General features: G+C 31.6%; 4 protein-coding genes across 8 annotated transcripts; 1 reads left to right on the forward strand and 3 right to left on the reverse strand.

Annotated features, from left to right (window-relative positions):
- Window positions 1-720: 720 nt before the first annotated feature.
- Window positions 721-4,144, reverse strand: LOC136775598 (mitochondrial intermediate peptidase). 4 transcript variants are annotated; one of them, XM_066730519.1, is made up of 10 exons: window positions 4,030-4,144; window positions 3,283-3,419; window positions 2,962-3,224; window positions 2,617-2,883; window positions 2,348-2,536; window positions 2,126-2,261; window positions 1,695-2,036; window positions 1,399-1,620; window positions 1,111-1,341; window positions 721-1,043 (listed from the first exon to the last, which is right to left on the reverse strand). In XM_066730519.1, the coding sequence occupies exons 2-10, from the start codon at window positions 3,412-3,414 to the stop codon at window positions 750-752; spliced, it is 2,076 nt and encodes a 691-aa protein (XP_066586616.1). In that variant the 5' UTR covers window positions 3,415-3,419; window positions 4,030-4,144; the 3' UTR covers window positions 721-749. The 4 variants fall into 4 exon arrangements, with proteins under 4 accessions (XP_066586616.1, XP_066586613.1, XP_066586615.1 ...); XM_066730516.1 differs by lacking the exon at window positions 4,030-4,144 and adding an exon at window positions 3,838-3,908; XM_066730518.1 differs by lacking the exon at window positions 4,030-4,144 and adding an exon at window positions 3,788-3,829.
- Window positions 4,145-4,172: 28 nt separating this feature from the next.
- HDAC6 (histone deacetylase 6) lies at window positions 4,173-10,017 on the forward strand. Of its 2 annotated transcripts, none has more exons than XM_066730512.1 (18): window positions 4,173-4,311; window positions 4,710-4,874; window positions 4,957-5,379; window positions 5,454-5,551; window positions 5,624-5,797; window positions 5,868-6,060; window positions 6,139-6,198; window positions 6,426-6,515; window positions 6,587-6,693; window positions 6,776-6,919; window positions 6,985-7,091; window positions 7,168-7,337; window positions 7,455-7,795; window positions 7,868-8,063; window positions 8,133-8,262; window positions 8,338-9,056; window positions 9,132-9,419; window positions 9,602-10,017. In XM_066730512.1, the coding sequence occupies exons 1-18, from the start codon at window positions 4,309-4,311 to the stop codon at window positions 9,695-9,697; spliced, it is 3,504 nt and encodes a 1,167-aa protein (XP_066586609.1). In that variant the 5' UTR covers window positions 4,173-4,308; the 3' UTR covers window positions 9,698-10,017. The 2 variants fall into 2 exon arrangements, with proteins under 2 accessions (XP_066586609.1, XP_066586610.1); XM_066730513.1 differs by having other exon boundaries at window positions 4,247-4,311; window positions 4,714-4,874.
- A 331-nt stretch (window positions 10,018-10,348) lies between these two features.
- Window positions 10,349-13,644, reverse strand: PIG-Z (phosphatidylinositol glycan anchor biosynthesis class Z). Its single transcript, XM_066730520.1, has 4 exons — window positions 13,228-13,644; window positions 12,762-13,162; window positions 12,036-12,574; window positions 10,349-11,495 (listed from the first exon to the last, which is right to left on the reverse strand). The coding sequence occupies exons 1-4, from the start codon at window positions 13,403-13,405 to the stop codon at window positions 10,544-10,546; spliced, it is 2,070 nt and encodes a 689-aa protein (XP_066586617.1). The 5' UTR covers window positions 13,406-13,644; the 3' UTR covers window positions 10,349-10,543.
- Window positions 13,645-13,877: 233 nt separating this feature from the next.
- Window positions 13,878-20,823, reverse strand: LOC136775651 (uncharacterized). Its single transcript, XM_066730628.1, has 5 exons — window positions 18,295-20,823; window positions 17,186-17,388; window positions 16,592-16,942; window positions 15,408-15,488; window positions 13,878-15,311 (listed from the first exon to the last, which is right to left on the reverse strand). The coding sequence occupies exons 1-5, from the start codon at window positions 20,474-20,476 to the stop codon at window positions 15,111-15,113; spliced, it is 3,018 nt and encodes a 1,005-aa protein (XP_066586725.1). The 5' UTR covers window positions 20,477-20,823; the 3' UTR covers window positions 13,878-15,110.
- Window positions 20,824-25,009: the final 4,186 nt, after the last annotated feature.

Here is a 25,009-nt window from a genome sequence, read left to right on the forward strand (position 1 = left end):
TTAAAAAAGACTTGTTGAATAATATGCCCAGTGTTTTATTTTTTCGTCAATACGAAACTAATATAGGAAGGTGAAGTAATTCAAAGTTGAAAAGAATACACAGTGAACAAAAATTAAGAAGCAAATAATAAAAATACCAGTTGTTATTAATGAATTATGTAATAATATATTATCTCTTTTACTAAGGAGAATGAAGAAAAGGCTCTTCAGTGCTTTATTATTGCCTGTGTGTTTTTAATATTATTTAACTTGTGGAATTTTAATAAATGCAATAAAAACGTTGTCGATCAAACGTTTATTTACGTCAATAGAGCAATGGTGGAGTCTCAAATTAAATTAGTCTTTAATAGAACGCAGTACAAGGTAATTTATTTATATATTTAGAATTCTTTATCATAATTTAAGAGTAGAACTGCCGAAAAGTTATGATTTCTGAGAAACTTATTTTACTCCTAATGAAATAAGATAACCTCAGGATTTATAAATAGCATATTTGAATAAAACCTTGTGAATTACTCTATGCTGCGTTTTATTTATATTATTCTATAAAAGTTATTTTTGTGTAATTATTCTTAGAATTTAACAAAACTGTAAATAGAATAAGGTTCCATACTTGTAATAAAATACAACGAGAAATTTAATACCTGTTAGTGTAATTATTATTATGAAAGCAGTTTTTCTTTTTATTTACAATATCTTTAAGATTATGTAATATCAACTTTATATGAAATTTGCTATAAAAATATAAATTATCTTTTTATCATTTTTATTTGCTCATATTTAATATCAATTTCATTTAATAATGATTTTGCAAAATTAGTTGCATTTGCTTCTTTATTTAAAAAGTCTAAAACTAATGCAGAAGGTGGCTTACCACCCCCATAGGCCAAACATTCTCTTCTATATTTTTCACCTGCTGAACGACTAAGTGGATCTGCTTGGAAATATGTTTGCCAAATCCAGAAGGATATTGCTCGTGAAATTAAATAGGAATAATATTTCGCTCCATAGCCAACAAGATGAGAAAATCTGAGTTGCCATGCCTGAAAAAGTAGATTGTTGTTAAATGTTGAAGTAATACACACATGATAAGTTAGTAATATTACTTACAGTATTCTCTACATAAGGAATGCCATAATATTTTCCTTGTATTTCTTCTAAGATTTTTGTGCTTGATCTTTCTAATTTATTAGAATGGTAGACATGATCCAACATGCTATAAAATACTTGTATTTGCAATTCTGAAGCAGGGAATATATTTTTTGTTAAAGATAATTTTTGCAGTAAATTTTCAGGTATTGATTCTTGTGTTTGAAAGTGTTTTGCAAATAATGAAACAACCTAAAATGATGAAAATATTATATATTTTATTAAGTAACTACAATGTTAAATACATACCCTTGGATCACTAGCAAAGTATTCCATTAATATGCTTGGTACTTCAGCAAAATCTGTACTGCATCTAGTACCAGTTACATGCTGATACTGAGTTCTAGCAAGCATAGAATGTAATGCATGACCCATTTCATGGAATAAATTGTCTACAGTCATTGGGCTTAATAAACATGGATTTCCCCAACGTGGAGATTGAAGGGACAGCATTAATACAACTATAGGTTTCTACATTTAATACAAATTTCCAATTAGAAATTATTTAATTTTAAATATATTATTATATAAGTGGCAAAGCATACCTGATATGATCCATCTTGTAATTGTTTTCCTCCTCTTATAGTAAAGTGGCAATCTTGATTAGGTTTTCTTTCCCTTTCATAAAAATCACAATATATATATCCTAGGATATCACCACCTTGCTCATCAATAACAGCTAGTTTATGTACACTTTCCACCCAGACTTCTCCATTTCTAACTGGTACTGTTTCTAATCTGATACCATATAGTGCTTGTGTCAGAATATTTAATCCATCCATACAAGTTCCAAGTGAGAAATAAGGAGAAAATTCAGTACTTGATGTATTTAGCCAATTTTTTTTTGCTCTATTCACAAGATAAGTAATATCCCATGGCATTAAAGGCTGTTAGATAAAATATTATATAATATGAATAAAACAGATTTTCAAAATATAATTGTATAATTAACATTACAGTTTATATAACTTCTTACTCCTGAAGATTCAGCATCTTTCATCTTTTGCATTTCTTCATAATCTGCAGTTGCTGTAGTACTAAGTTCATCATTTACAAAATTTAAAAATTGATTTATTACTTCTGGAGTTTCTACAGTGCTTCCTTTTACTGCTCTTTAAAAAAATGGTATAGATATAGCAGAAACATTATTACTCATAACTAACTCATTTTCATGTTTTTAAGAACTTTTGCAAATCACCTATGAACATATGCAGGAAAGCCACAGAGTTGAGCTAACTCATGCCTTGAATTTAAAAGCATTTCCAGTAATTGTTCCTGCTGTTTATCTGGATATAAATATAATTTATATGCAGCTTCTCTAACTGCTGTATTAGCAGAATCTGTAAATAATCCTTGGACAATTAAATTACCATTGTCCATAACAAAACTGTAAAATTAATATTTTCATTAAAATACAGATATCAAATATAAAAAGATATTGAAGACAATATATTTTGTTTTTCTCACTGTTGTTTAATAGGATCAGGCAAGGCTTTTGCATTTACTATTCGAGGAGTAACAGCTCCTGCCATGAATTTTTGTCCAATTTGCAAGACATAATCATTTAACTGTACAACCTTTTCTCTTTTTCTCTCTTCCAAATGTATACCACTTTGTTCGAAATCAAACAAAAACAATTTTGAGACATGATCATCTATTGCAGTAGTATTCATAATATCTCCATTCCTTATTACTTTTTGTAATGCATTGTATAAGTCTCTATGAGTATTTAATCTGTTTATAAATAATGGATATAGAAAATTGTAAACATTTTATCAAAATATATTTCAATAGAAGTAAAAATAATTATACTTTTCAACAATGCCACTAATTGAAATACTTGCATCTTCAGCAGCCCTTACAAATTTTTCATCAGGATGAGCAATTCTTATAAACTCTGCTAAATCAGCAACTTTGCATAATGTATCAGAAAGCTCATCAAAAATTTCAACTATTTTTCTTTTTCTATTTAGACTAGTAGCTTCGTCAATAAGTTGATCAACTTGTGTTATAGCTTTATGTTTTAATATTTTAAAGCCATCTGCTGTTTTCAGTTCAGGAATTTGAAATAGACCCTAAAGATATTTATATCAAAACAAATATTTTAATATTCTCCAAAATGGGATTACTCACTGTGTCTTTGAATCTGAAGTTAAATTTCTCCTTTCTGGTTGAATTAAAGGAAGTAGCTAATGGTGACCAAGAGCTGACTTTTCTATTAACTTTTAACTTACTGAACAGTAACTTTCTAAATATTCGTATCATTTTTCCTAAAAGTATGAAAAAAATTCAAAAATTGAAATAGCAGTAAAAATTAATAAAATTATATTACATTAATTCTACAGGTTAAAGATTTTGTAAGAAATACTGTTAAAAATGTTAATATAGACAATACAATTCTACGATAAATCGTCGAAATTATGTAAATTCAACGAATTACTGTAAATTTTACACTGATATACAAAAATGATTCAATTATTTGAATTGTATTTGTGTTTTTATTCTGAATTAAAATACCACATATTTTATTAAGATTTTAAGAGCACCATGAACATTACATATTATAGTAATTACACATTTAACATATATTAGTATTTCAAGCCTCATTCCTTATTAACATTTTTACATCTAGCAGTACCTGCATTGCTACATATCAAATTTTTAATTAAAATTGAATGAAATACATACAGAATTCTTAACAAATTTTGCCCAACCTGACTTGACACTAAATATCTATAACCTCTGACTACACGCTATAACCTATAGTCCTATAATCTACGCTATACAATAGACAATAACAATTAGCTTTTCTTTAATTGCAGAAGAATTAGTGCATGTAGTATTTTGTCATTTTGCTATCTAAGCTATAATTCAGAATACATTTTTTATTATAATGGTAATGGCATTATTGTTTTTATTCTTTTTCCAGTCGTCTTATTAATTATGAGAAGTTCTGTGTATACAGTATAAGATTAATCAAAAATGAATAAAAAATTTTAACTAAAATTTTTTGCTTCAATGTTTATTCAACGTTGAAGAATAAAGACTGTAATTGCTGGAATCTGTAATCAACGTTATCTAAATTATCGTAAAACCATAGCAATTTATTCGGAACTTATCGATGCAATTTCAAATGTTGATATTATATACAAAGATCAAATGGTAAGAATAAATCAGTTTCTCTTTATATCAGTTTTTGAAATGTTTTTAAACATTTTTTAGTATTTATTGTGTTATTTAATGTATATATGTAGAATTTTTTGTGATATCTGCCATGGAAGGGATACGATATCTATAACCAAATAAGGACGCGTCAATTCCTTATCGCCCACATATGCTTTTTAATGAATTAATAAGTTATATTTTTCCAGTAACTCTAAGCATTTGAAAACGTTTATTACTCGTCATAAACAGTTGCAAGGCCTTACATTCTTTTTTAATTTCTTATTAAAAAACTTAGGCCATTCTATTCTTACTACATTTCTTTTCACAAATATTGTTTGATTTGCAATAATATTGACTAAAAATGTATAAATAACTTTATCTATATGGCTGTCTAGACAGATCCTGGAGTACGTAGTAATTTATTTACTGCTGCTAAACAGCTGGCGGAAAGTGAAATTCAGCTGCTTAAAACAATAGAAAAATCGGCACGGAATAAAAAAGAGGGAAATGCAAGTACAATGTCCTCAGCCACAAAAAAACATAGTAAAAATTCAAAAAAGGTATTATTTAACATTATTAATTTATTAAGTTCAATATTTTTTTTTAAAGAAATATATATAACTTTTCAATTTTTTAAATAAGAGTCATCCATCTGCTGCAATTATAGCAGCTAAGAAAGAAGCAGTAAAAAGACAAATGTTGCAAGGAAAAAAAAATAATCAAATCATAATGCAAGATATATATCAGAAGGCTATTGATTCATATGACATTATGCATAAAGGTACAGGATTGGTGTATGACCATTCTATGATAGAGCATGTTTGTTTTTGGGATTCAAACTATCCAGAGTGTCCTGAGAGATTTACAAGAATAATGCAAAGATGCGAAGAGCTAGGATTAATAAGCAGATGTAAATATATTGAACCTAGATCAGCTACTGATATTGAGCTATTGACTAAGCATACTCAAGAACAAATAGATGTGTTAAAAGCTACTGAAGGCTGTAAAGATGAAGATAAACTGGAAAAATTATCTTCTAAATATGATGCTATCTATATTCATCCAGTAAGTTAAAAAATTAAAAAAAAAATACATTTTTTAAAGGCTTTAGCTGTATTATGTCGTAAAATTTTTTTTAGACCACATACAAATTGTCTTTGCTAGCAGTAGGTTCAACCATTGAGCTAGTAGAAAATATTTGTAAACGTGAAGTGCAAAATGGAATGGCTATTATTAGGTAAATAAATATAGAGGATATATATACTTGATATTTTCAGATGTGGCATATTCTACTCTAATATCATTTTAGACCTCCTGGACATCATGCAATGAAATCTGAATACTGTGGTTACTGCTTCTTTAATAATGTAGCTATAGCTGCAGAAAAAGCATTGAGAGCTAATCTAGCCAACCGTATATTGATAGTTGATTGGGATGTTCATCATGGACAAGCAACACAGCAAATGTTTTATGATGATTCAAGGTAATTTATTATATTGCAAAATTCTTTAAATATAATGTGAGCATTTTTGAAGTTTTACTAATGCTTACAGAGTTGTTTATTTTTCAATACACCGTTATGAATATGGTGAATTTTGGCCAAATTTGAAAGAATCAGATTACCATTATATTGGTGATGGACCTGGAAGAGGCTATAATTTTAATATACCTCTTAATAAAACTGGTATGACTAATGCTGATTATATTGCAATTTTTCAACAAGTTTTACTACCAATGGCTTATGAGGTAACTTATGTAAAATTTTTATTCAATTATGTAAAAAATATAATGACTTCTCACCTACATTAATTTCAATGATTATAGTTTCAGCCAGATCTTATAATTATCTCAGCTGGTTATGACGCAGCCTTGGGCTGCCCAGAGGTAATATAATTAACACTTAGTAATGTATTTATTTTTGCTATAGTTTTGTCCTGATCTTATTCTTATATCTGCCGGTTTTGATTCAGCTATTGGAGATGAAAAGGTCAAGAAAAACAATAATATGGTTTTTTATATTCTTAAAAGCAAAAATATATTGAAAAAACTTATTAATTTCAATAATTCTTTAATATAATTCATAAACTAAAAATATATATTAATTTATTCAGGGGGAGATGGAAGTAACACCTGCCTGTTATACACACTTATTATCATCTTTAATGAGCCTAGCAGGTGGTAAAGTTGCTGTTATTTTGGAGGTACATATGAATTTTTATAACTAAAATAAAATCAGTTACATAAGCTATTACTTTAGATGAACAATTTTTAGGGAGGCTACTGTTTAAAATCATTAGCTGAAGCGGCAGCATTAACGCTGCGAACTTTATTAGGAGACTCGTGTCCCATGATGGAATTACTCGATTTACCCTCGTTAAGGTATAATTTGATTAAATAAATGAATTTTTTAAAATTACATAGTAAAATATGAATGAAAGATACATAACATTAAATTTTATAGTATTCGAGAAACAATCTTAAATGTAATATATTCTCATAAGCAATATTGGAACTGTTACCAGTACCAAGATGTTTATAGCACTACCAATGTTATAAGTAATCAAGAAGAGATTAGTAATCGGCATTTTCCTGTTGTCACATATAGGTATGCATATTATAAATTGCATGCTAATTTATAATATTTTGTGTTTATTGAAATATATTTCTTAGAGGGGAAGTTTCTGTAACTAAATGTTATGAAACAAGAAATTGTTATCCTGTTCAAAGTAAGGAGAAACTTGATGAAATTGACAAGAAGCTCAATGATTTAATATTGGGTAGATATTAACACTAATATTTAATTGCATTATATTATATCAGGCCTAATGTAGATTGAAAATTATATTTCAACAGGTACTAGTCTAAATAAGGCTCTTAATAGAGTATGCATTTGCTTTGACGAAAAAATGTTGAGACATTCTAATATTTCTGACAATTCTCATCCTGAAAAACCCCAGAGGATAATGAGCATATACAAACGACATGAAGAGTCTGGTTTACTACAACGCTGCCAAATTTTGCAGGTATGCCGCGTTTCTTAAAAAAATAAACATGACTTGGCAAAGGAATTATAACTATACTTGAGCTTAAGTTTAAGCCTATAATTCATAAAATATAAAACCTTTTCTCATTTTTAACAGGGAAGAAGTATAACATTACAAGAGCTACTACTAGTCCACTCAAGAAACTATGTAGAGTCAGTAAAAGATACTCAGCGTTTAAAACCAGCGGAACTTATAAAGCGAGGATCGAAGTATAATTCCGTTTATTTACATCCTGAAACATGGTCCAGTGCCTGTGTAGCTGCAGGTTCATTATTGCAAGTGGTTGATAATGTTTTAAATGGCGAAAGTCAATCAGGTATAGCTATCATAAGACCGCCGGGACATCATGCCGGAGAGGATGTAGCATGTGGCTTCTGTATTTTTAATAATATTGCTATTGCTGCTCGATACGCAATAGAATGCCATCACTTAAAAAGGTTAGATCTTATTTAAATTTTATGCTACTTATGTTTATATATCATTAAGTTCTATACTTTGTTTATTTTTAGAATATTAATAGTAGATTGGGATGTACATCATGGTAATGGGACGCAAAATATTTTTGAAGAAGAGCCAAAGGTTCTGTATATATCTGTTCATCGTTATGATAATGGAAGTTTTTTTCCAAACTCTGATGACGGTGATTATACATTTGTTGGATTAGCGAAGGGTGAAGGATATAACGTTAATATACCATGGAATAAGGTAAGTAATAATTAATGTATAAAGTTTTAAAGTACATTTTAAAATTAATTCATGTTAAAATTTTTATAGAAAGGAATGGGAAATGCCGAATATATTGCAGCTTTTCAGCAAGTAATAATGCCAATAGCTTATCAATTTAACCCCGAATTAGTATTGGTATCTGCAGGATTTGATGCTTGTATTGGTGATCCTCTTGGAGGTAAATTATTAATGAAAAAAAGCAATAAATACAGATTTTTTCAAAAATATAATATTGTTTCTATAAATGATTTAGGCTGTCGTGTAAGTCCAGAAATGTATGCACATTTAACGCATTGGCTATCATCGCTAGCAAATGGACGTATTATTCTTGCTCTGGAAGGAGGTTACAATATATACTCAATTTCTCATGCGATGACTATGTGTACTAAAGCTTTGCTTAACGATCCTTTACCCTTACTCGACTCGAGGCAAAGTCCGTGTACGAGTGCTGTGACTTCTATAAATAATGTTCTAAAAGTACAAAAGAATCATTGGCCTGCATTGATGTTTAACGTGTCTCTTCCAAAGGAGAACGTAATAGAAAATGTAGAGATTACTAATACTGAAACACCTGACGGTGACAATAAAGCTCGTAAAAAATCCGAACCGAAGATTGCGCAAGAAAGAATTGAAAGTGAAAAATTGGATCTTAACTTGTCTTTTGACAGAAGCATGTCGAGTCAAGTGATTGATCAAGAGATAACTAAATTACAAAACGAAATCGAGAATATAAAAATCAAGACGTCCAATAATTTTGTTACAATGAAAGATACGAAGCAAGAAACTCTTTCGATTGTATCGGAACATATTAAACAATGCGTGAACCCAAATGATTCGTCAAGAGAAAAGAATGATAGGAATGCTGAAAGTTCTGCTGGCAGTTCAAGCAATAATAATAATACAGAAAATGCAGGAGCTTCATCCTCTCAACCTGCAAATACTTTGTCCAGCTATCTTTCTGAAAATCTCCAAGTCAGAATTTTTTATTACCGTGTTATTATTTAAATATTTTGTTATATTGCATCTCAAAATCTTTTATTTATGCAGGCATTACTTGCTGGAGAGATGTTTGCTGTGGTACCACTACGAGACTGCCCACATTTAGATTCTGTTACAGAAGTACCAGCTGGTGGCATTGATGTTAATATACCATGTTCAGAATGTGGTGACGATGCTGAAAACTGGATTTGCTTATGTTGTTACACTGTTCATTGTGCACGCAGTATTAATGAGCATGGACTAAGGCATAATGAAGAATCGCAGCACCCACTAGTTTTAAGCTTCAGAGATTTGACTGTTTGGTGTTATGGTTGCGAAGCTTATATCGATAACTTGGTAAATATATGTATTATATATATTTTATATTGATAGATATAATATTCTAGGGTGAGCGGCATTAATGACATCCTTTCCAAATGCAAGGAACCATTATTTCCCATAATTATTCTATAAGCAGTGATTCTCTGGTGCTTAATGTTTATTTGTATTAATACTTATATTATTGTCGTTATTTTTAGCGATTATACGCAGCAAGAAATGCAGCACATCGAAGTAAATTTAACGAGGAGCTACCTTGGACATACGGAAGCGAAGTAACACTCGAAAGACAATAGTCTCATATCTGATTTCAAAGTAATCTTGAAGTCACTACGATATGAGATATAAAGAGTATTATTTATACTTAATTAAATTACACAGCAACTAATTTCAGATCTAATTGTTAAATGAAAAATTTACTTCATTTTCAAAATATAATTAATTACGAAACTTCAAACATATGTGTAAAGGTCGAGTTAAGCAAGATTATCAATTATTCCAATTAGAAAAAATCATAAATTCTAGACTTTCCTTTTCAATACTTATTTTATTCTAAACCAGATGTTAATTTTTCTTGTATTTTAATCTAAATATTAACTAGAAGAACACTAATAGAAAATTGTTTTCTTTATGTGTTATCAATAAATTAATATACCTTAGCACAGATTTAAATATAAGATATTTTTTTCAATGAATACATGAAAATTTATACATCATCTATTTTCTTAAAGAATATCAAAGACTATATTAATAATTATGGAATTAGTATTACTTATTAAAAATGAAGAGAAATATATTTTACTATAAATTTCTCTGAATTGCATAATTATGATGTATTTAAAAAGAAGGCCTTTAATAATATCTCAATAAATTCATTGATATAACAAAACTGAACAAAAATTAATTCGTATGCAATCTGGTAATAAATAACTGCTTTTACTAACAAATGCTTATAGATTTTATTGTAATATTATATTTACAGCCTATATTTCTAGTCGACTTCCACTAATGTACATAAGTTACAAATATATGTATTTTGTAATCTATTGCGTGTATTAGTTTCATAATAATAATTTACCCAAAACAATTTCGTATAAAAGTAAGCAACTTACAAGAAATTGTTAATAAAATTAAGAGATTTATTAATGTCCATTCTCCGAGTAAAATGATGTTTCAAATAATTTAGGCGTTGCAGTATTTGCACCACATTTTGATAACTTAACTCTTATTAGTAATAGGCCCAGTTTTTTTAAAAAATGCGAGGCTTCGTCTATTGCAAATCTTATATATTCTGTTGGTAGTTTATTTAATGTCTGTAAATTAATCATAGCAGCTTCGATGTTAATTATCGCTGGTAAGCTTTCTATAGATATATGAGGATAAAATGTTTTAACAATATTGTAACTTAGAGAAAAAGAGTGATTCCAAGTATTAAAAGAATTCAATTTTTCCAAAGCACTGACTGGTATAGCATAATACAATCTGTATGGTATTTTTCTAAACATATACTTTTCTTCACATTCAATTAACTTTAAATTAATATTATTGTAGACTTCTGTTATGTCTTTTGAGCCTTGTTCATATAAAAAAAAATCTTGCCTTAAACGATATTTATAATTACTACTACTGACATATACTTTGTCAATATTCCTCAACTGTAAAAGTGCAGTGGGTAGAGGATAAAGGTAAGATGTGTATACATGTATATGCATGAGATGTGGTTTTGATTTTAGTTCAGTAGCCATATGTGATGTCAATGGCAAAACTCCTCCTTGATGTAGAAATCCATAAAAAATCAAAAGGACGAAATTAGAAATGTACCATATACTTCGTAAACTTGTAATTTTATATTGTTCCATTTTGTCAGATTTAGCTGGAGATTTGTCAATTCGAGATACAGAGGTATTGACAACTGATATCTGACCCAACTGTGGAGCATATAAAAATACTAAAGGTAGTATTACAGGAAGTATAAAACGAGGTTCTTGATGAGGAACGATAGATAATAGTGCGATAGGTATTATAAAAGCTGCAGTCATCAAACCAACAATACTTTGAATTTTTGGCAAATCTAGCCATTGGCCTTTTAAAATACTGCAATGAAATAACTGTTAATAGTTAATTATATTATAACAATTTTGTGTGATTTATATACAGAATGTAATATAAAGCAATTATCATCTTTTAAAAAAAGAAAAGTGTAGGTAATTTCAAACAGTCAAAGACGTTTCTGTGTATAATGAACATGTTTTAACGAATAATTGTATTTTCCTTTACCAGTCTCAACTGGAAATATTCTTTTGTATCAGGATATTCAATTTTTTATGTAGAATTGCAAAATTACATATCTCGTGAACGAGTAAATGGAATGATAATATAAAGAGGGCTTTGGAAAGCTGTTGAGAAGAATACAAAAACATGCAATGAAATATCAGGAACTTCACTTACAAAATTGAACTTTCTAAAAACAATACTATTTTTGATTTGACATGAAGAGGAAAATACATTTATTTGTTAGAGTTTGATTCGTATACATGGAGAAGCCTTGCCCTGCTTCAAATTACCTACTTCCTTAGCTTTGAAAAGAATGATATGAGTGCTCTGTTACACCAGTTATACATATATATATATTACCTGTATATCATTTTCCCAAATTTAAGAATCCCTATAATACCAAGGATATTGAATAACAAAGGTACATTTACCAAGAAATGTAAAAATCTTGGATGTAAACCATGAGTTTTTAAATTTTGCGTGTTTGAATTGTATTTTAAAAAATTTAGTGGAGTAACAACAAAATTTTTCATACCAATATCTAAGCCACCTATCTCTCCCATGGTTAAGTAACCAAAGTAAAAGCTATCAGCTAAAATAAAGAAAATTATGCTAGGAATACTGCATAACACAAGGGTGATTATTCTAATGTTAAAGTCTCCAAAACCAACAGATCTTGAGCCTAAGCCCCTTTGTAGCCAGAAAAATGTTGTAGGAAATGCAAATGCTATAAAAGTTGGTCTATTGAATATGCCAATTACAATTATTGTAGAAATTTTAAAACAGTGATTTAATGAATGAGATGGTAATGAGCCAAGTAATTTATAATACTTTACACGCTCTACTCCATTTTTTGCTTTATCATATTTCTGTGAAAGAAAATCACTTTGTATAACTACCTGCAAAAGAAGAATGAAGTTTATAATTTTTATATATTTGGTATAGTTATATATCTATTAGTTTGTAAAAGATGCAATGTCCACTTTTCAAGATTAACTGATACATAACAATAGGACATTTCATATATTACAATAAAATTTTAATAAAACAAAAGGTAAAACTATATACATGCTTAAGCTATACTACCTTTTCTGAGAAAGCCATACACTCTGAAGTAAAATATAATAATAAAGAAGTTAATACAAGCTCTATAGCATTTGAAAATGTTCTTGTTGCATACGTTAACATAACATAAGAGCTTGCTAAGGTTATCAGTCTCACTTTATAATTTTGTCCATACATACAACAAATTTTATATAGGCAATAATCTGATATGAAAGATAATCCACACATTAACAGACGTGGAAATAATATAAGAAAATAAGGAGATTTTAAGGAAACTTTAAATAATGAAAATGATATAGGGGAAAGATTTCTTAAAATATAATATGGAATGCCAATAGTTAATTGTGAAATAAAAGCACTCCGAATAGGGAAGGTAGCATTAAATTCCCATGGCTTATACACAGTTATATCAAAACTGTCGCCTGAAAAAGTGAATGATTTTTGAGAATTATTAAGCTTTTTTATAATTAATTACAAGAATTCTCACCAGAAATGACTTCTATTGACTGAAAGTATTCATCAGGATGAATATATCCAGTTTGCTGTACTGTGACTAATACTATTCTTAAAATACATAGTACCCAATATAAGCCTATTTTTCGCCTTACGGGAGAAACAGATTTATATTCTTCAATGGACCGACGATATTCATTTTTATAGCGCATTTTGGTTTATATTTTATATTAGAATTTTGGAGGTTAGTTATACAATCATATCCGTTAGTGTAATAATCATTCCTAATTTATCGTTATTGTTATCAAATGTAAATGAATTACAAAAGGATTTATGAAATAGTATCTTTATAAAAATTGCAGTTTAATCTGTCGGGTACTTGAGGCTAGATATTCTTTACATCATTTATTTATAGGTTAGCTCTCTCGCTCCGGCGCACTGTTTGTTCAGGTACTTCGTAGTCTTCGTAGTACAGTACCGTACCTCCATGTGCTGTACTAACTCTGCTGAAGGCTATGACACCATTAATTAAGTAATCTCGACAATCTTATACAATATTAATGTAAATTTTAATTAACAACAATGCCATAAAAATAAAACTTTCTCATAAAATACAGTAATATCATAATATTATTACTATATATATGTATAAGGCAGTCTGATTTTAAAGGGAAAGAGTTGATAAAGCATTTTTTTATTGAAAGTTTTGTTTATTTGCAAATAAAATTAATAACAACGTATAATAGCGTTTGCATACGATAAGAAACATCTAACCATGCTTTTTCGTGAAAATATCTACAGACGTTAAGTTATATCAAGCCTAATTTCATAGCGTAAAAAATTACATCATTTGTATCATATATGTTTTCATTCTACGCGAAATTTATTATCACACGAAACATATGTGTAAGACTTATAATATCCGTATGTATATAGAATTTCTTTAAAGGCACGATTTTTCTTTTCTCAAAGCATAAAAATAAATTCTTTCTCAATTTTTGATTACAACTCTTTGATCTTAACCCCCGACCCCTCCTTCCTAAACTCTCGACCCTTTCCGATTCGATGTGCGCGCTTTGCGTTATGACGAATAGTAAAAAAAGTTACATTAAACATTCTCTATGTAGATATCTACGTATATACATGTATATTTCGAAGCGTCAATGGAATTTATTGTAATTACACGTCATTTATATGTGAAAGAAAAAATTTGGCGTCATTATTCTCGTTTTAATCACGGGTTTTTCACCGAGAATGCAGTTAGAAATTAATTATATCACTCGTTTTTTTCTTCGCTTCGAATTGGGAAAGATAATTTTTATGTACAATGAGATATCGATAAAGTCAAATTTATACGCAATCCTCATTACATTTTTTTGTCTTAAAATTTAAATTGATACCATAATTTTTAATTCGAACCAACATTTTTTTATTTATACATTGGCTTTTGTATTTTTTCATAATGAAATAATCTTGCATCGAATACAAGAATGTAACTAGTTGAATAAAAATTGCTTCGTTCGTTACGTATCAGCGTGACTATAGTTAGCCCCTTAATTGTTGCTTCAATTTATATAATTTACAAGCTAATAAATTCGTTCGTAAATTCGAATTTCATTCGGATGGAGTTAAAGAGTCAAAGATTAAAAAAGCTACTTTTTCTCGCTCCAGCAAATGTCTCCTTATTAGTGAACATAATTAGTTTATGTATCTATTTTTTATTATTCTATTCGTTACTCAGCTTCTGGAGCAATAAAATTCCTTCTTCATTTATCATTGTATTTTTCAAGAACTCGTATCTGATGGAAACTCCAATTGATAAATCCTCGTTAATCGCTAATCTTTCTCCGTTTAAACTTCACAAATATACAATATTTTGTTCAAAAATTGTTTAATCGCCGAGGTCTGCAAAAGTTTTTATAGGTCCACATCTTCCTGTTTAACTGTTGGAGCAAGTTTCTCCTTATTTTCTTGATCTTTGACAGGAGAGTGCACCTCCGCAACTTCCACTGCAGGCGGAGCTGCTGGCTTTATGGAGCCATCGTCTTCGGATACTTGAAACCCTATGGTGGCTCCAATTTTATGACTAGCTTGCCTAAACGAGTCTGACAGCATTACCTGCAAACATATGATATTTCATTAAATCCTATCGTTATTATCTTAATTGTTGCTTTAACAATAATACGCCTAATTATATAGAACGTTTATAATTACCTGAACAACGTTGATGCACATGGAAGTTAAGGCCAATCCGAAGACCAAGTAGACAATTGAACACATCATATACATCGGGTGCTAAATTAATCAATAATAGAGCTAATTAATAACGGTATCATAATAATCATTAATCTCTTTATTTCAATATACCCCTGTAGGTAGCATGAAATTTGCACATGCACCGATACATTAATATTTTTATACATTTTAAACGAATCAAATAAGAGCTTTTATCATCCTTTATTGAAACTAAAGAAGGTATAATATTCACTCTCCATTCATTAGCTTAACAATTGCATTGAATTTTATACGCCCCTATGCATTTATCGTATAGCCATTCACTTGAGTAATTTTAATTCAATAATCTTTCCAATGATAATTAAAATGTTTCTCCCATTGACTATTGAAATATCTCATTATTGATTATTATTATTAGTCGAAACATTTGTTCTCTATGTATCTCGCTAAATGCACAAATGATAATATAATTTACTTTGGTTATTTTTTGGTAGTGTTTACTTTTAGTTATGAAAAATTTGTCTCAATAACAGGATATCGATAAATTAAAATTGAAGATATTTATAAAAATTATCAGTATGTTTATAACGTTTTTAGGAAATATATTATAATTTTTTGGTATTTACATATAACAATATAAAAAACCATGCAACTCAACAGAAATATCTACATGTTTTAATAATATTAAGATACAAAGCTTACCATCTATATAAGCGCCAGCATAGAAGTAAAAGCAAATTAAAGTTTGGTTAGTTAATTAATTTTTGTTTAAATAATAAACAAAAGTTTATACTAATTGGTGCCAATGATATTAATGTTGTATTAGATGAGACTTAATCGCATATAGAATTGAAAATATAAAATAAAAGAGCTAAATGATTAAACTTTTACCACCTAAATAAAAAAGTTAATTGAAAAAACGAGATCTACCCTATTGAAACGCTCTATATAGAACAAATTTTACGATATTTTAGTCACAAAACGTATTGCCCAAAGCCAAGAAGTTGCACCACTACAAATTGTTACGTTTTAAAAAATTTGGAATCTTGATAAATAAATGAAAAATCGTTGTGATAAAAAATAGAAAAGTAAAAGATTATATCCAATCAGTTAAGGAAAAGTGTGATCGCAGAATAAGAAAAATTGGCAATAAAGAAATATACCTGTGGCACGTAATCGCCGAAACCAATGGTGCTCATGGAAATGAAGACAAAGTAGAAGCTCTCGAAGAAGCCCCATTGTTCCCACATGTAATAAAGAGTGGCACCGATGAATATGTAGCAGAGCAAAATAACAATGGCGACGGATATTGGCAGATTAAATTCGTCATCGATGGCGTACGTCGACATGGCAGGTGTTCCCGGCGTTTCTGGCATATTTCCATCCAAGTTTAGAACGGTCTGCGTTTGATTTTGTGCATGCTTCTGCATCTCCTCTATCTCTTCTGGATTCATTTGCGATGGCCTCCTAAAAGTTGCTAAGTCGTACACCAGCTGTACACCCTTCATCATTTCCTACAACCATGCAAACATTCGAATTACAACACATCCTTATTCTCCTTTCAAAACTAATCATTGCTATATGTTTGTTTTATTTTCTTTTTTTCAACACTTTCTTTCTAACAAACAATCACCAATGATGAATAATCCAACAACTGGTAGAGTGCTCTAGGTATCGCAAGGGAGCTTGATAGGGATTTTGTAATTAATAGTAAGGCTGTGCTCTTGTTTCTCTGCTTTGTTGCTTGATTTTCTTACCTGTACTGGAACTGTGCGCCTAACTTTGCGACAGCTTCCGGTGTAATAAACTCGTCTGACAAAGGCCCAGAGAAACTTGATCCCACGAGTAAACAATTTACCAAAATCAGCCAAAACAATGAGAAACATGGGGATGCCGAATATTGCGTAGACTATCGTGATTGCTCTCCCTGTATTGGTGCTTGGATAAATGTGACCATACCCTGTTAAGAAAAAAATACCAAATGAAGAATAAATTCTGCTGAGTATAGACCAAAAGTTTTTTTATATTTTTCTTTCATATTGTATCTTCGTATAATAAGAACAATGTTTTAAAAGATTGTAAGAATTATGTAAGGATAATATTTTTGTATTACAAATGAAAAATTTATAAATGCAAATCATAGTAATTCCTATGCTTCAAAAGCATAAAAGATAAGTGAAGTTTTCGATTTTTAGGATGGCTTGCGCGTGCGTTTTCAGTAACGAAGCTGTAAGATTCGTCGAAAGATCAATATAGAAAGGTTGTAAGTTGCATGTAGAATTCCTGCATGTCTAATATATTCGCATTTCTTGCAATGCACGTACATACTAGTGGCAGGTTAAAAAAATAGCAAACGCAACAACTTGTTTTCTTACTGTCTAAAAGCACGCTCGTACTTGTACTTTTTGTTACAAAGATAATCTTCTTAACCAAAAGTTATAATAGATAAAAATACTAGCAGTCCCAAGAAAATGATTCAAAAATACATAAACATTTTCTGATAAACCTGTAATATTGAGAAATACGTTAGACACTTTACATAATGTTATTTTTGATCAATAACAGCAGAATGGTTCGGTAGAATTTTTATGAGTAATAATAGTAAAAAAAGCAGAAAGAACAGTTAAGAAAGTTTAGCTATTTTGGAATGATTATATAACGAAGAGTATGAAATCTCTACAGTGAATTTTAAAAAGTATATAATTGCCTATCAAAGGAAGAGACAAATAGTAGAACGAGTCAGTAATTATTTTGGTCAGATTAACAAGTAGATAGGTATGCGAGTGGGCAGACAGGTGGACAGGGATACAAATAAACAGAATAATTGTGCGCTTGGCTCGTTTGAAAAATCGTAAAATTGTCTCACCGATAGTGGTGATAACGGTCAAGCAATAAACGACAGCATTTAAAAAAGTCCAGCTTTTCTGACCACTGTAGGTGTGTACTCCGGCTTCGTGAGCGGTGTGCAATTGTTCCTCGAACTCCATTAATTTCCTACGCGCCATGCTTTTCCAATCGTCCTCCCTCATGTTGTGACTGTAGTTCCACAAACTATCCAGGAAATCTCGCTTCACCCTCTTAACTCCGCATTTGTAAAAAGTCTCGAATGCTCCCTCAGTGAACCGGAAAACGAAAGCTCCTAAACCGCAGTAAATAATCGCCAACAATAATTCTGCCATGCAACGATTCCTCAGACTTCTAATTCTCATCAACTCCTGAGGATTTTGATCCTTGAACGCTCGAAACTCCCCGAAAATGTCCTTCGTCACCCTGAAGAGCTCCATCAAGGTCACTCTTTTACGTACCACTTGGCATTCTTGCTCTATTTTTGGCACTTCCGGTTCAGGCTTCCTCTCCTCTTTCATCGTTATCTTTTCATCTTCCTGGTCTTCGTTCTTAACCTTCTTCGACCTGAAGAACGGGAACCAAGAGAACCAGGACCTCTTCTCCGCTTTATCTTCATTAGTTTCTTCGGCTTCATCCTTACCTCTTTGCTCCCTGTAAGGAATTTTAGTTTTCCTCCTACGCAACTCCATGTCTTCGTTGTTGTCATAAAAATATTCCGATGAGTTTGGTTCCAAAATGTTTCGTCCTCTCAAGTAAGCTTGTTGTGCTCTTACTAGATCATCAGCAAAACTGTCTTTTCTGATCGGAATAATTTGTTTCCTAATTTCACTACCGGTTCTGCCGATCGAAGCCTGCCTTACCTGCAAAGGCTCCCCTGAATAGGTTTCGGGCTTCTTCTTCATCATCAATGACTGATCCTCGTCAGTATCGTTTGGCTGACTACTTCGTCTCGTTCTTCCGGGTCTTGTTTCTGATTCAGCTCCTATATCATTCCTCCTGGATGCAATGGAAGATCTTATTTCGGACTCCAAACGTTCACTCGTGGTCTCTATTCTTCTGGGTCTACTGGAAGATCTTTTTTCCGACTCCACTCCCTCCTCCCCTCTTCTAGGTCTACTGGATGATCTTACTTCGGAAGCAGAACGTTCGAACTCTATGAAACTCGACACGTTTTCCATTCCGGATGTGAGAGGTCTAGACTTGGTGGATCTTTTTGTTCGAAGTTTTGCCTTCTCCGGTGACCTTGTCCTTCTGGGACCTCTATCAAAATTCTCATCTACGTCACTCGAGTCCGTTGACCTTGCATGTTTCTCCACAGCCCGTTCTCTAGACTTCTTTTTCTTTCTTTCAGGTTTCGTTGCTGTTTTTGGCAAATTATCTGTACCAACAGGACGAATCTCCAACGTCTTAGGTCTCTCCCTTAATTCCTCGCTTCTGCGTCTTTTGGCATCGGTATCCGCTGGTTCCGGTGAAATTCTTCTTAACGACTCGTTCATATCAGTTTCACATGCCCTACTTTTGTCATCTTCGCGAATCGTCCTTGAATCCTCCTCGTTAGTCCTCAAGGACGTTTTCCTTTCATAGTTTCTGGGCTCTTCCCTCCCTAAGGACGATTTCCTCTCGGATTTTCCCAGTTCACCACTGGACCTCAATGGCGATTTTCTGTCAAATTTTCCCAAGTCATCGCTGGCCATTAACGAGGATCTCCTATCGTATTTTGATAGTTCCTCACTGGTCTTGAAGGGCGATTCCCTGTCGGATTTTGCTAATTCATCACTGGTCCTCAACGACAACTTCCTTTCTGATTTTTTTACTTCTTCGTTCCCTATTAAAGACAACCTCCTTATCTCGGACATATTTTCGGGACTAACGTCGAAGGTCCTCATGGGCGACTTTTTACCCTCTGACCTTGAACCATCAAAACTGATAGGACTCACTTTTGACCTTGATCTTTCCGGTCTGTCCAGATTGGCATCTGCAGGACTGAGTAGAAATCGTTTATCACTCTCAACGTCATCCTGTTTGCTCCTACCTTCCGTCTCGGCGTCCTCCGCCATTTGCTCCATCCTCGCCCTTCTCGCCTCGTCCTCTTCGTCCTCCGAACTCTCCTTCTGCATGTTTCTCGAGAAAGGCTCGGGTGTCTTTTCCCGTTTCTTCCCTGCCACCTTGCGGCGCCGGTGCACCGCGTAACTCTCCTCCATTTCCGTGACCTTTGACCTTGTTCAAAAATTCTAAAAACACCCACTCCTTCCTAAGAACAAAGACACTGTGGAGACACTCGTTACGCGAGATTCGACTGGAAAATTTCTTCTCAGCAAAACTCGTACACTCGTGGAGGATTGGTCAATCGAAAGTTCGAAGGTCGAATCGTTGAGAGTCGTGGAAGCATTTGTGATTTTCCAGATCCAGATGGGGCTGCGTTAATTAGCGGAGCTGCTGGATGATTTAACGAGCGATTTTTAAAGGTTGTAATGATGGATGAATGCAGGTCCACGATGATTTAGTCGATGGTGCACTCGCGGTTGTTAGTCGTGTCCGGGTGGGCTGGGCGAACGACAGGACGGAAATAAAACGGAGCCTGCTCCCACCACCGCGTGTTTTGTGCGTCTCTTCCCTTCCCTCTCATCTCCCATCGTCGACCTCGAAATTTTCCCCCTCCACCGATATGTATTTCGTTTTCTAGCTTTTAGCTTCTCTCTCTCTCTCTCTCTCTCACACTCGCTCTCTGTTTACCTTTTTCTACCCCTCTCGATTTTTCCTTTTTCTCCATTCGTCTCTTTCATCATTCTTCCACTCCTTCCAAATTTTTCTGCTGGTATATTTTTATCTCCTTCCCTCTCTATCTTTTTTCAATCGACTTTGCTTTCCTCTCTTATCTCCATTGTCTCGTCACTCTCTCTCTCTCTCTCTCTCCCTTTACCTCCCCCAACCCATCTGTCTGCTCCTGCAGATTCACCCTCGCAACCCCTTTTTATAAACACAACTCCATTCGTTCCTTACTACCTCTACTTACGTTCGCACGCTTACTTTTTATCTCCTTTCACTCGCGTTCCGGCTTCTCACCTAACACGATCCCTCAATAGCCGTATGTACGTTCATGCTTCATCCACTCCATTGTTTTCCATTTCTAACCTTAATGAGTTTGCTAGCTGCTTTTTCCTTTAACTGTATATATAGCGTATATCTTTACGTTCAATTGAGACGTTTGCTTTGTCGCGTGGAGCTTTCAATTTTATCATTCCGGTCTTTCAATGGCTTTTCCTTTGTGCAGCTAAACCTTCCTATTTTTGTCGTCTCGAATCCATTGTGTATTGTGTTCTTCAGAATCAGTAGTAAATTTCGATTGTAAGAATTGTAAACAGTTATGTAAGTCGAGAGAAGACCAATAAAATTACGTAAACATTACATAAAATTTTGGTGAATGTGGTCGAAACGAGTTGTGTGAGAAGGGCGCAAGTAGATGTGGAACGATGTGGGTGGACAAGTAGGTAAACCGGTAAGTGGTCAGGCGAGTAGGCTGAGCGACAACTAGTCATAGTAGTAGGCGAGTATACAGCTGGGGAGGTAGGTAAGTGTGAAAGTAGTTAAATGCATTAGTGAGCAGACAAGTGTTAAGTCTGAGGAGTAGATAGACAGACGAGTAGACAAATGCGTAAACGAACAAGACGAAGTGGGGACGAGTGGACAGGCAAGTACATATATAGATATAGGAAGTAAGCAAGTAGATAAACGTGGAAGAGTAGATAAGTATTAGATGAGCAGGAAAGTAGACACGTCAGGTATAAACGCGTAAACGGGTAGAGTCAGAAATATATAGTCGGACATGTAGGTAACTGTATACTATTGCAGGAATACAAATAAGTATCACGACATTTCATGTATATAGCTATATCACTAGATATTTATACAGCAATTCAAGTAAATGTTTTAAATATGAATTAAATTTTTTTTGATCTTATTAAGAAATGTTAAAAAATAGTTCGAAATTAGTCTTTGGATATTTAGCTAGATATTAACCTATATTCAAGTTATATTAATTATTTACATAAATTCTGAAGAAAATCGATAAATAAATAATAAAGCAGTGAAGCATTAAATGCGTAAACGAGTAGATAATCAGGGAAACAGGGGAGTAGATAAATGTGTGTACAAGTAGCGAGAAAAGTAAATAGTCGGACAAGTAGATTGATATTTGAATTAAGTTGACAAGTGGAATCGTATGTATGTAGGCAGACAATCAGATGGGTAAAGATGCAGGTAAGCAGACAAGTATTTTGCTGCATCAACGATTTAGGCGCTAGTATCGAGCGCCCCCGCAATTGGCGTCGTTACGGTAGTCGCAGCCCGTTCGACGACCCAACAGCACTGCCAAATACTATCAAAATTCGCCCTGCACCTAATCTTCCATCGCTCGTGACTGGCCTTTTCAAACTTCCCACTCCACTTACTTAAATTTCATCATAATAGCGCACGCTCATCGTACAACTTTTTTGTTCGATGCTAAAAAATTAGTATAATTTTTTTTTGGCAAACAAAATATAACAATAATCATATGAAATTATATTGTAGAAGGAATTATTAGTTTTTCATACTTTTTATGAATTAATCTGTAAAGTATTCATATATATTAAATTCCATTTTTTTTTCTTTAAATCCCTTTTTCCACGTATAATATTTTACGGGAATAAGTCCCGGTAATTTGTAAAAAATTAGGAAAGTTAATTTAAAAAATTATATAAAACATTATATCTTTGCACAAAATGTAAATTTAAATTCAACTTAACAGTTTTTTAAAAATCTAGTTTGATATTTTTTAATGTGTGAACGCAGAGTTCTATTGGTATATGTTGTCGCTATTTTTATGAGTTTATTTTTTTCTGTAACATTAAACGACCCTATAAACGTGAAGCTGTATAACTAGACTTTTTCAATTTTTATGAGGTACATATGAGAAATATATGGTCTATGTAATGAAAAGGCTGTTACGTCAAAAATTAGATTTATCGCGTTTTATTTGATACACAAACATTTCTACCGCAAATTAACCAATAACTAAGTTAATTCCCGAATACACGTATTTTCTGCATTAATACTTTATTTGCATTCTACCCTATTATCAGATGAATTCTATTATACACAAATTACTTTATATTTAGAGCAATGAAGATACATGATAAAAACTAATTTGTTTCAAATATCTTTGTCTCGTTTTCATATTCTTATTATTTATAATTTTTAAATTATCCTTAAGAGATAAAAGATTGAAAAGACTATTTTTGAAAAAAACAAATTTTGTTTGAGTGTTTTCTCAAGTGCTATATTTTATTTATAGAGTGTGCCATGCTTTATTTATAATTATAGGAGTTTAATCAATGAATATTTCCACAAAGTCAAAAATTCCCTCAATTAAATCGTGAGTGACATTCAAATTTATAATTATCCTGTTTATTTCTCATCACAATTTGGTAATAAATTAAATTAAAATTAAATAATTAACTTTTAACTTTAAACATGCATTCGTCGTATCATTTTGTTATAATTAGTTATAAATGTTTTTACTTAATAGTTTTTCAATCATTTATTGCACTAACAGAAGATAATAAATGATATTTTAAACTAAGATTTTTTTCTGCTTGTACTGTATTGCTTTTCGATTTATAAGAGAATTTCAGAAACGATAACTGTAAAAATGACATTTCGTTCCCTCGTTAGTATTATAGAACCGGGTCGACTGTCAGTTTTATTTAAGGGCCAAATTAATAGCACCGGCCTGCAACGAACTTGTAGTCATTCTATAAACCAGTTTATCATTTCGTATCTCACTGTTAAATATCAGCCAAATCCAACAGAGTCTGACGCCTCTTTGGCGATACAAATTCATAATATTTAATAATACATGCTTTACTTTAACCAGAAATACTAAAAATGAGCTTTCAAATATAATTATTAATAAGCCGATTTTAAAATAAAAGTGCAACATTTTTACTTAAAAAATGCTCATATGATCATAATTTACATTTTATACCATTTATTCATTTTGATTTTGTTTATTATAAATAAAAATTTTTTACTTGCAATAGCCAATTTAATACTGTTTTCGTTAAACTCTAGTATTGCTGACACATTGTCGAATATTCTATACGATAAAGGAAGTTTGTGTAAGAATGAAGAGATTTTAGGCTAAGAAAATGGTTTCTATATATATAGGTGTGAAATAATATTTCACTTATATAATCTTGGAAATAATATAAGTACGTTAGTTTAGGATAAACGCGACAACCTACTTTCGGTGGGAGACAGAGGATTGACTCTGGTAGGTTTATGCATTGTTAACAAGTGCAGATGCTCGAAGATGCTCTTAAGATTGTAAGCTACAGCTTCCCCTGTTTACGCCCCCGGCAAAAAAAGCTCATGAATAATTCTGTCGTCTTCCCTTTATCGCTCAGTTCCTTTTATCTCGGATATAAATAGCTATACATGATTTTTGTTTCTTCAATTGTAAGGTCTATTAGAAAGGCTAGTTTCTCATTTATCACAGAACTAATTAATACGATAAATGATATTATTAAAAATATAGAAGATTTACTATGTGGGTAATATAAATACTTTAAATTCATTTTTCTTTTTTATAAAAAAAAAGTATATATGGAATGATGTAGATTAATATAAAGAATATGTAAGTTATGATTAGAGCTAACAAATGTAGTTTTTTATTTGAAACAATTTAGATTTAT

The sequence above is a fragment of the Prorops nasuta genome, unplaced genomic scaffold (genome assembly GCF_024137725.1).
Source record: "Prorops nasuta isolate Cenicafe-Biocafe unplaced genomic scaffold, Cenicafe_Pnas_1.2 PNAS00008, whole genome shotgun sequence".
In the NCBI taxonomy this organism is placed as follows: domain Eukaryota; kingdom Metazoa; phylum Arthropoda; class Insecta; order Hymenoptera; family Bethylidae; genus Prorops; species Prorops nasuta.